This window comes from Dasypus novemcinctus, chromosome 13, assembly GCF_030445035.2.
Source record: "Dasypus novemcinctus isolate mDasNov1 chromosome 13, mDasNov1.1.hap2, whole genome shotgun sequence".
Lineage (NCBI taxonomy): Eukaryota > Metazoa > Chordata > Mammalia > Cingulata > Dasypodidae > Dasypus > Dasypus novemcinctus.
This window is the reverse complement of record NC_080685.1, coordinates 40,550,233-40,562,399: the sequence shown is the minus strand read 5'-3', so window position 1 is coordinate 40,562,399 and position 12,167 is coordinate 40,550,233. Positions and strand designations below refer to the sequence as shown.

General features: G+C 38.7%; 1 protein-coding gene across 1 annotated transcript; it reads right to left on the bottom strand.

Annotated features, from left to right (window-relative positions):
* Positions 1-4,841: 4,841 nt before the first annotated feature.
* RGS4 (regulator of G protein signaling 4) lies at positions 4,842-11,885 on the bottom strand. The gene is made up of 5 exons (XM_058310046.1): positions 11,706-11,885; positions 8,630-8,734; positions 8,257-8,318; positions 7,467-7,633; positions 4,842-7,025 (listed from the first exon to the last, which is right to left on the bottom strand). The coding sequence occupies exons 1-5, from the start codon at positions 11,747-11,749 to the stop codon at positions 6,786-6,788; spliced, it is 618 nt and encodes a 205-aa protein (XP_058166029.1). The 5' UTR covers positions 11,750-11,885; the 3' UTR covers positions 4,842-6,785.
* Positions 11,886-12,167: the final 282 nt, after the last annotated feature.

Here is a 12,167-nt window from a genome sequence, read left to right as displayed (position 1 = left end):
GCAGATAGGTATGGTAGTGAAAGAAAAAAAGAACAGGTCTTGTATTTAATGTGACAACTAGAATTTCCCACAGTTTGCTGTTATTATTGAGAAGCTATATCAGGGATACACTATCCTTGGAAAAGGACAGCTACAAAAAAGCCAGATGGATTATGGAATAATTTGGGGATTTCACAAATAATACTAAAAAATAAATAAATAAACGAAACTCTTGTACTTTTCTCAGAAGCAATGTCCCCGAAGTCAACTCTAGAGAGTCCATTCAAGAGGTCATCATTCACTAATTCCCACGGTCCAGCACACTGCTAATTTGCATATACACTACTTTGACCAGACTCACGTGGGGCAATTCCCTTTTAACCCAGACCCTGTGGTCACAGCTGGCTTCCCTTCAAGGGGGGAGCCAGCGGCAACGTGACCAGGGCCACGCACTGGATGCCTGTTGGGTTTTAGATGCCTGTGATTCCTACAGGGGCTGAATGGATTAGATTCCCTGTGTCATGCAGTCCAAGCAACAGTAAACTGAGACAAGGGAAGCTGAGCTACTCTTTTAGCCGTTATTCTATTTCCTTCAGGTTTAATAAAAAGAAGAGTTGCCCTGGGAAATGGTTCAGAATCTAGCAAATTGAAGGGAAGGGAAAGAAACAGAAAAGTGATTCTCAGAAAGGACCTGACCTTGGCTATTCCTCACTTCCAGAGCTCTTTTCAGTTGTCCTGAGGAGACAGCTGACCTCCCACCTGCCCAAATGAGGCAGGGCATGGGGACAGCACAGTACCAAGATGCTCTAGTGTAGAGATAGCCAACTGATGGCATGAGGATTGAGGAATTCTTGGTATATTGCTCTTCCTCACATGCATCTTTATTTCCTTTTCTTCTCTTTCATGTTTTCTTTCATGTCTTCCCCTTTTTACCTTCACTTTCTTCCTTATTCCTTCCCTTCTTTTCTCTACTTTTCACAACATTTTACCTTTTCTCCCTCTCGTTTCCATTTCTTCCTGCTAGTCTTCCCCTGTTTGCTTTGAATCCTTCTTCCTTTTCTTACCTCTTTTTCCTTCTTCCTTAACTAGAGTAATTAAAAATGCAGACAATGAAGGCAGATTTCTGGGTTTCACTCAAGTTCTACTACTTCTTTGAGGTACGATGTAGGGTAAATTTCTTAACTTTTCCTATAACTGCAATTTCCCCACCTATACTGGAAAGAGGCTAATAACATCTCCTTCAGAGGTTTTCCCTCTGTAATGCATTCAGAATTGGTCTGGCACTTAATAAGCATTTGATAACAGTAAGATACTACTATTAAACTTTAAGTCTACTTTGGAAGCCCAGTGGTCCCACTGGAAATTGTTTACTTCTATAATGTACTTCTATTGATGTGCCTTAGAATTAGAGTAGATTCTGTCCTTTGCTTCCTCAGATTTTACATACTCCACATATATATATCTTTAAAAAGGGATTCTAATTCTAAAAGAACTTCAACTCATCTCACCTAATTTTGCCTCTATTTTATATCACATAAAGAACAAAACACAATATTTTCCTTTCTCAAGTTATAGTGCTATGTGGCATTCAATTGTTGGAGAAGCAAAGCAGGGCATATTAAAACAATGTCACTACTAGGAATATATTCAGAAGAAGTGAAAGAAGGGACATGAACAGATATTTGCACGCTGATGTTCAGAGAGGCATTATATACATATGATTCAGCCATAAAAAGAAATGAAGTCAGGATACATACAACAACATGGATGAAACTTGAGGACATTTTGTTGAGTGAAGGAAGTCATACACAAAAAGACAAATATTGTATGGTCTCACTCATATGAACTAAACACAATGCATACATTCATGGAGTTAAACTCTAGAATATCAGTTACTATGAGGCAGAATGAAGGTTGTGAAGGGGAAGCTGATGCTTAATGTATGCAGAGTCTTTAATAATGTTGATTGTGAATGTGTGAAAATGGATAAAATTGATGGTAACATATTATAATAAGTATAACTAACACTGCAGATTTATAAATGTGATTGTAGCTGAAAGGGGTAGTCTAGATGGAAATGTCAATTGAAAGAAAGCTGTACGATAATCTAGGAACTGCATAACAGTAAATTCAGAGGTGGACGAGGATTATGTTTAACAGTACAAATACAAGAATGTTCTATGAATTAGAACAAATGAATATCACCACAACAGGGTGTTAAGAATATGGTGATATATGGGAAAAATACAACTTAAGGACTATGGTTAACAGTAATATTGTACTATTTTTGCATCAATGGCAGAAAAGTTACTGTATTAATGCTAAGGGTCAACCACAAGGAGTCTAAGGGAATATGGGAGTTTTCCTTTTGGAGTAATGAAAATGTTCTAAAATGGACTGAGGTGATGACAGCACAACTCTGTTACAAAACTGAGAGTCCCTGAATGTACAGTTTGGATGGGTTATACAAGCCATCGTGCCTTATAAAACAGCAAATGCATGGTGAATGAGGGACCATGGTTACAGTACAAATATGCAAAAATTCTCTCATGAACTGTAACAAATTTACAAGACTACTACCTGATGTTAATAATAGAATGGTTTGGAGGAAAAATGCACAATGTAAGTTATGGACTGTGGATAGTAGTAATATCATATTCTATTCAGCACTTGTAACAAATTCTTTCAGCACTTGTAACAAATGTGTCACAGCAATGTAAGGTGGTGGTGGTGGGATGATGTTTGGGAATCCTGTATGTTATGCGTTATTGTTTTAAAAATGCACAAGTTCTCTAATAATAAAAAAAAAACAGGTAAATTGGTTGGTCATCACATAGATTAGTAGCTAAAGCAGGCTCACACTTTGAATTCAGCCTCTACATTAACTAAATGGAATAATTTTCTTTTTATACTCTAATTCTTATTCTACCTAGTCACATAAGCCAATTCATCTAACTGGCTTTTCTCTGATTTTCTGTGCATATGTTTGGCCCGGGCTGATGGATAAAGAACTATTAACATGGAATATCAGGACACAGTCTGAGGCTGTGACCCCTCAATTTTTCTTTTCAGGCTCCTATTATTATGAATGAATTCTCTGAGGCTATACTCCAGTACTCACTGCCCCACTCACAAATAAACAACAACAATATAGTTTATGGTAAAAAGTATGGTTTCCACATTACTTAGACTAAGTTATGCTCTGCTGCAGTAATGAATAACCCCATAAGCAAATGACTTAAATCAACAAAGGTTTATTTTTCATTTATATCATAATCTGAAGTGGGTCAGGATGTCATTCTCCACCTTTTAGCTGCACAGCCTGGAACACATAACATTCACAGTTATTACAGAAGGAGAAGACAGAGGTGGAGAATGTACTCCTGCTCTATTCTTGACCTCATAGGCCTGAAAGCAACACTCTGCTTTCAGTCCACATTTGAGAAGTGATAAGTCTCTGCCATCGCCTCTGAAGGCAAGACTGCCTCGGTTCAAATCCCAGGTCTGCTGCTTAACAGAGGTTTGGCTGTGGCAAATTCCTTAATCTTTCTGTGTTTCAGTTTCCTCATCTGTGAAAGTGAGTGAATGTTTAGGAGTGGCAACGACTGTGTTTGGCATCTATCTCTTAGGACTATTGTAAGAATTAAATGAGTTATTCGTACAAATTGCCCAGGAAAGCACCTGGCAGATAACAAACTAAAAATGTTTTTCAAAACACTGCCTTTCAGGAAAAGGGTCAGCACATATTTGCTACTTATTTCATGGTCAACCATCAAGAAGAAAGAAAGGATGGCTGAAGAAGAGGCTGGGAAAAGAATGCTGCTCACATTTGCTAATAGATGTAACTTGGAATTCCCCAGGAATCCTTGGAAGATGTTATTATATGCATGTATCAACTGCATGATCATCTGTGAGAGTGTGATATAGCTAGAGTATAAGAGAGGAATAATAGCTGTTTTGGGGGCTTGGGAGGTGTAAAAATTTCCTCCAAATAACTTAGGAGAAATTTGAATTCTTTGGTATATTTTTCTCAGAAAACGGTCCAGAGTTTTCATCAGATCCTTGGAAATATCTGTTTCTGAAAAGCATTTAAAATTCTCTGTCCCTAACAATGTCTAAGCACGGCTCTTAACATGTGAAAGGAAGAATTCAGGAAATGGGTTTCTCTAACATAATAGCCAGTATTCTAGCTGCAGATCTGAAAGTACTGTGACCACTTTTCCAAAGGGAGAATCAGCAAAATGGAAGGAAGGTTTTTGAGCAGTTTTGATGGGGATTTTGTCTCCCAGGAAATCGATAGCTCCCTTCCACCTCTTCAGTTTCTCACACTCCCATCTTCTATGGTTAAGAAATTAACTGAAGGTAGAGGAAAGGCTGCTCTGGAAAGTGAAATCTAATCCTTGAAAACTTACTGAGGACCTGAAAGGGAATCACAAATCCTCTTAGCAACGTCTCTGAGGACAACACTGCCCCAACTCTCTGAGTAGAGATGGGGAGAACTGAAGAATATTCAGTATTGGTTTTCTGTATCTTTTCCCAAAATTGGTATGAGATAGTTAAAGGACCAGGTATGAGCCATTCTCTAAAGTTGTCCTAAACCCTACTATTTCTCTTAACATGACCTTATGGATCATTGGTATGTTTACATGCAAATACTTGAGTATGAAATATTTATTTACCCTTATTATTGAGATGCTTGTGTTTCACAGGAAGCATCGGCTTCGAAGTCTATAAAGAACATGGCTGAAACAGGCATGCCTAAGGAAAGAATATTCTGTCCATGGACCATGAGCTAGTAAGTTCACCATATCAAATGCTGATGAAACTGCAGGAAAATGCAACTGTAAAACACACTTGAAAAATGTATTACATAAAATAATTTACTTCTCCTTCAGAATGACTCCCAGATCTCCACATGAGACAGTGGTCTGTACATACAGGTACAATCTGAAGTCAGGACAGTTATAATAGAGCAAGACCGGGAGAATTATACATTTGGATTCTAGAGTCAACTAGAGACAAAACTGTGGGACTGTGTATAACAGAAAGGGACTCCAGGGATATTGAGAGCAAGACTGCTAGAGAGACAAGAAGGGCACACTTAAGAAAACCTACATCTTTAATACAGTGAGACTTGTATACATACAATCCAATGTCTTCGTTTTGCAGCCCAGCATATTGGCTCAAAAGCCACAAAGGTGCTTATGCATGTAACTTTATGGAGGATTGGTGCAGTATGTGCATATGTATGTGTGTGCACTTTAAAGGCAGTAGTTTCAGAAGAATGAGAAGAAAAATACTTCCTAGGCATTCATTAATAATTCGGGTGATATCCTGCACCTCCATTTATAAAACAATACAATAATAAAAACACTGTACAAAACAACATTATAAATAACATAAATGAGACGTTTTCAAGTATTTCACATGCCTTGAAAAGTTCTGAACAATAATTCTAACGTCGGCTATCTTCTTTATTTCCTTTTCCCCCTGTCATTTAGTCTCAAGATCTAGAAAGAAGTGCCTTCAGTCTCTGTTAGTCCTGATGTTTGGGGTGGAATGGGTGCAATTCTACCACAAAAGAGAAAACCCATGAGTGCTTTTTAGTTAGTGAAAACATGTTTCCCCTTTATAAAATATAATCTTTTGCCTGCTATTTGTTTAGGTGTATAGCTGAGAGCCACGATGGGGTGAAGGGAGAGTGAACTAAGGAGCTTCATTTGATGGCTAAAGTTCTCAGGGCAAAAAAAAAATGAGAAGAGCACCTTGAGTAGAAAAGAAGAGAATGAAGGCTAAGAATAGCAACCTTTAAATTCTGTGCCTTCGCTTAGCCAGCTTCTTGTGGTTGATAAAGCTGGCATTTCCTCATTCATCTAAAGCATTCTATCTCCAAAGTCTGTAAACCCCAGTGGCTAAAAATCATGCTCCAAGCACACAGTCAAGAAAGGGAATGCCAGAAGCCAAAAGACTCAAAAGTGTCATTAGCAATAGCCATTAGTAATTAGTCCAGGACAGCTCTGTGTCAATCAGGTATATGATCCTTCAGGATTTTAGTTCCTTAAAATAGTGCTCAACTTGGAGGCTGCCAGTGGTTAAATTAAGCATGAAATCCCTTGGATGCCTCTCCAACAAGACCCATGGAATTTTACAGAACCAATTTCTCACAGATTAGCATTCTTTTCTTAGCCTGCGGGGTGATCAGTTCAAATTGCCCTATTTGACCATACATGTAAGTACATAAGCAGACTCTAGTTATGAGCACCTAGGGTGGTTCCCATCCTCTTTTGCAGAAATATATATTTATATATATATACACACACACATGCACACACACATATATACATATATATGTATACTATATATATGCATACACCCATGTGTACAGATAATAGATCAAACCCATCTAAACATCTAGGGCTTGGAGAAAATGCTGGCTAACAGAATGCATGTGCATATGTGGCTGGCACACAAAGTATATCAATCATCCAACCTGAGGTCAAACTGTGGGGAGGAGAGTCCTGCCAACAGTCTTTAAAAACCAAACCTAAAAGGCCAATATTTGGATACTTGCTCAATGACACCCAAAAAAAAATTGGGGAAATTGGACTGGAATGGAGTCCTGCCCTGATGAATGCCTAAACACCACAGCTAAATCTAATTTCTGCATGGGAGTGACTCACACATACCAGGCAGCATGAAGGCTAGACTACGAAGTGGTTAACGCATTGGCGCTTAATACAGATCAATATTTGGCCTCAAGATTTCCAGAACATAGAGTCTTGGTATTTCAGCCCTTTGGGTGGGAATTAGGCACACTGGGGGACCAGAGGTGCACAGTCTGCAGAACTCTTGGATCCTTTCTGCTTCTCTGACCCACAGCTGGAAGAGTTGGCCAAATCAAGGTAGAATCGGGACTTGAGGAAGCGGCGGTATGAATCCTTCTCCATCAGGTTGTAAATCTTCTTCTGGGCCTCATCAAAGCAGGTTATCGTAGGCTCCAGCATGTTGCGACTTGTCTCCTCCCTGGTGCAAGCATCCAGGTTCACCTGAGGAACAAAAACCATGGCTTCCATTAGCCTATGCTCCTGTTAAGGATGGGAGCCTACATGTTTTACTGAATAATAAGTGACTGTGTACCCCCCATGCCCCAGGAAGGGGAAAAAGCACATTTAGGCCCCCACCCTGGCCCATGTGAGAAAGTGTAACAGGCTCATTCTTCTTCAAGATGGGCAGATCAATTATTTCCACTATCACAAATTGTGGAGGTTTATTAGGAAAAAAATCATTAAGAAGTTCATCTAAGTCATTTCAATGAAGGAGTTTTTTCCCTTATCTGATCTATTTGGGGATTTCAAGATTATAACAACCTCTTATAAAGGCAAAGTCAAATCTTTACCTTTAACTCACATGATCTAAAATCCTATGCCAAGGAATACCATTTCTAGGAAACTTTACCGTAACTAGAGTTCTCTGCCAAGAAAACCTACCTCTTTGGTTGCTTGGACTGAAATGAATTCATTATAGATCTTTTTGGCCTTGGGACTCAGTTTGGAAGGTGATTTGATTTTCTTGTACTCTTCACAGCTAATCCAGAAGTCAATATTCTCCTCACTGTATTCAGATTTCAAGAAAGCTTTGAAAGCTGCCAACCCACCTATAGTACAGGAGAAAGAACCAAGTTGTCATCACACTGTCTGGCCTCCTCAATATTTTATTTCAGATGAAGATAAGATACTTGGGGGTATAAGGCATGGATTGAGGCAATCTCCAATTCTAACCCCCTTCTTTGGGAACACTTGAGATAAGGAACCTAATTTATATTTTATATTTATTAGATTTCAGCTATATCTTGTGATTCCTGCTCCAGGTTTTAAACTTCTTTCAAGAAGTGATTTCAGTAAAAAGCATTTATTTCTGAAGTGCCTATGCACCTATCAATTGCTGAGGTGGGTTTCTGAAAGAGAAACTGAGGTTGATTGTGCAAAGAAATCCCAGTATTTGGAATTTTTTTCTCTGTACCCTTTTCCCTGTTCTCAGTGAAATGATTTTCCACATCACTCCTGTATTAATTTTCTATAGTATATAGATCTAGGGCATGGTAAAATTTTAAATAGTTTGGATATAATTATAAAATGTTCTCTAGATTCTTAAGCTAGAAAGAACCCAAATCTTTTGGCAGTTCCTACAAAATCAAATACAGAATGAGATAACTTATCTTATGCAGAATGCCTTTATCTCCAACCCAGAAAGGAAAAAAAAAAAAGCTGGCAGACTTACATTCATGGCTAATTAAGTTTTCCAGTGATTCACTCCATTTCTTGACTTCCTCTTGGCTCACCCTAGAAACATTACAGAATTTAAAAAAAAAATGATTTAAAGGCCATGATATAAAACTAGAGAAAGCAATCTAAGATCCTGAATAAAATGCAGAGATTTTATTTTTCGTCATTATGATGAGACCTATTGTTGATTAGGGCAGGCTTTTCAAGAAATGTATAGAAATTTAAAATGCAATTATGATCCCCATGAAAACTGGGGCCATCTCAATCCTGATCTGGCTTAACTAGGGGCCTAACCTTCTTTTCTCCTAATAGAACATCTCTGTCATCAGATAGTTAATATGGATCTTAACCAGATCATTTTTTCTTACCTCTGACAAATAACCACTTTGTCCTTCTTGCTGTGGGAAGAATTATGTTCACAGGAATCAGACTTCTGCAGCAGGAAACCTAGACGATGTTTCATATCTTTTGCACTGCACAGAAGAGGAAAGCAGATAATTAATAATGATAACCAGCTCTCTCGAAAAGGCGCCTTGGTGATAGAGCTTGAAGATTCCAACACTAGTAGAGAGGGCAGGGACAATTTATTTAGGGAATGGGGGTTAGAGAAAACTCTATGTTTGCTTCTGCCCATGACTTATGCTCAAACCTGGGGCCAGAGTTCAAACACAGGCTCCTTCCTTGTAACTAGAATTCTGATTCCTTCAATCCACCTCAAGAGTCTTCTATGTGAACCTGTCACATTTGACCCATGGAACACTTTGGGGTCTTCAAAAGAAACATGAATGTTCATTGAGCAATTCTTAGGAATTGGACAGCAATCAGTTACTGCAAACTGTGGCACCTCTTACTGTATGCCACCTTCAGGTATGTGATTGCTGTTTCCATCTGCCTCACTGCTGGCAGAGAGGGAGCTGTAGGAGTGCCTCAGAAAGGTGCTGGTCCCTTCTATTCCAGCCTTGGATGTGGTAGGCCAAGCAAATGGATTTATAGGATATTCATGGATTATATACTAGCAGAGAGAATTGGAAATGGGGTGGAAAGTACAAATGGCAGCTTGCAGGTTTCAAACAGCAAAAACCTGAACTCCTTCAGCCTTACCTCTAGAGCAGGAGTTCTTAACCAGGGGTCCACAGACCCATTTCTGGAGGTCTGTGAGCTTGAACTGAAAAAAAATCAACTTATTATCCTTATTTTCTCTGAACTCCAATGTTGTGTGTCATAAACATATCTGCCACTACATTCTGAGAAGGGGTCCATTTTTCACCTGACTGCCAAAGGAGTCCATGGAACTAAAAAAAGTTAAGAACCCCTGATTTAGAGAATCTCCTGCTGCTGCTGCTTTTCTTTCTGATATCTGCAATATAAAGTACATTTATACCACAGAGGGCATTCAAGGTTCAAAAATAATGAAAAGTAAGCAAAGTCCTTGCTGAAGCTGGCAATTGTTTAATTGGCTCAGAGCTTCCAGCTTACTGTCAGTGTTGAATAGGCATTTAGGGTGCAGGGTTCCTAGCACTAAAGGTGGGCCTTTAAATGAGCTTTTGGTTCAAATCTCTCACTCTTCATTAATTATTCTTGTTTGTATCTCTTTGGTTATAAAAGCCAAAAAATTGTTTTAATAGTGAAGTGTCATTTTAAAAGTATGAATGACTTGATGCTCTTACTTGGAGTGAGAAAAATAAAGCCACAGTGATAAAAAGACATTTAGGATGGCTGTTGACAGACTGGTGGTTTAACTATGTGTGTTTTTCCCAGGAAGTTTTTAATTTCATTATGTTCCTGGACTGCCCTTAACCAGCATGTTTTTGCCCTCACAAGATTGTTTCCATTCCTCTGCATCCCTAACTGGTGCAAAATCCTCCTTCATGATAATGAGATGGCATAATATTGCCATTAAGTTTATGATTTTGATATACTGTATATTATTTAATAAATATATCACACCGGCACCAACATGTCCCCATAAGAATCATGTTTTTTGAACTTCAGTTCAAGCTTGCAGACCCCTGGGTTAAGGGGGCTGTTAAGAACCCCTGCTATAATACAATCCAACCATGAAAATAAAAACCATGTTGGTTTATGTCCTCAGATCACCTGAGTAAGAAAACCTGATTGTCATCCTCAGTTTGCCACCCACCAGCTATATGACCTTGAGCAATTCAGGTCCCTTTTGGAGCCTCTGATACTAACACTAGAATGAAGGTGTTGGATGAAATGATTTACATTTCACCAGTGAGGAAAGTGAGGCCCAGTTCTCCCTGCTGATATGGAGCTCACCTCCCCATTTAGCTTCTTAGCTCCTTGAGAGCAGAGCTCTCTGGTGCAAACTTTCTTCTGTCTCCCAAAATATTTACTAATGGAAGCATGGTGTAATTGGCTCCATTCAGTTCAGGAAAAGAATGATGGAAGTCAGAGGCACTTATTAATAGGTACTCTCTATCAGTCCCTCCTGCTTCACTTTAAAGAAACCATGAATACTTTAATACCACTGAATGATAGATAGAAATATTTTAAGGCTAAACTTCTCATAACACACAAAAGACTGCTATCTGGCATTATTTCCAATTTAAGGTGATCTCTATTTGCAGGGGACAGGGGAGGAGATGGTATACCTTGAGATTGACTTTTCACCTACAAGTGCAAGATTAAGTAATGTAATATGCACTAGTTGTTTTTCTTATTAGCTCATATTTGAGAATTTTTAAAGCATTTGTTTAAACCTTAAAAGAGAAAAAAAAGCTACAAACAGTGAGTAGCTGCATATCTTTATGTTTTGAATCAAGTGACAGTCCACTGAAAAATCAATGTCTTCTGGATGAGACTGCTTTGTTATGCTCAATACTTCCTTTCAATCACCACTCACATAAGACATTTCAAAACTAGAGGTGAAGGCAGGAAGATAAAGGTGTCAAGTTTTAAAACTCATTTTTTATTGTGACATTTGCTTTTAAGAACATAAAAGAGTGTAAGATACTACAGCATCACACAGAAAGCAAAGTGCCTTTCTGGTGACATAGTCTGTTCTCATTCTGGGATATCTTCCCCTAGACAAGATTTGATACAATATCAGAAAGCCCAGAGCTGCAATTCTATGTACCCCAGTGATGCCCAAATAACAATTGTAATCACAGGTAGAGATATTACAGACCATTAAATGTAGTTCAAATACCACACATATTGCTTCTAATTAGACAGCTAATTCGACTATAGGACCTGGCTTAAAAATCAGAACACGTCATGTAAAACAATATCTAGGTACTGAAATTTGGGGAGAATATCTCTTAGTCACAATTTCTAGCTAGTCCTGGAGGAAAGGTAGGAAGTTGATGCTCTACTGACCACATTGTTTCTAATCTCAAAGAATCAGTTAAGTAAGTAGGAGATGTAAAATCTGAGAAAGTCTATCAAAAAGTTGAACACTGTGGCTGAAAATCATCTTACCTCCTCAAGCAAGAAGCTGGCAGACCTGCAAGTCCTTTGCACATCTTGTTTAGTGTAGGATTCGCAAGTCTTGAAAAGAAATGCAGCAGGAGGAGCTGTGGCTTCTGTTTCGGGTGCTCTTTGCCTTTTCTCCTGTAATGATGCTGTCAGAATTGTCTGCGCTTCTCCCTCCCAAGCCTGTAGGGATCTCTTTTATAGCCCAGCCCAGAGTTTCCAGCCAATTGGATAACAGCTGTGTAATACTAACTCCTCTCTGTATCCCTCTGCCTCTGACAGCCTCTGAAAAAGATAAGGAAGGAAGGACTGTGACATTAACAAAGCAAAATGAATAACGTGCAGAAGACCCTCTGGCAAAGTAGACATGCAGAATATAAAAATTTTACCCAATGTCTCAACCAATGTCTGAGGCTTTTAATTTTTAGAAAAGGAGGGGAAAAAAAGAGGTACTCTGCTGGAAAGCAT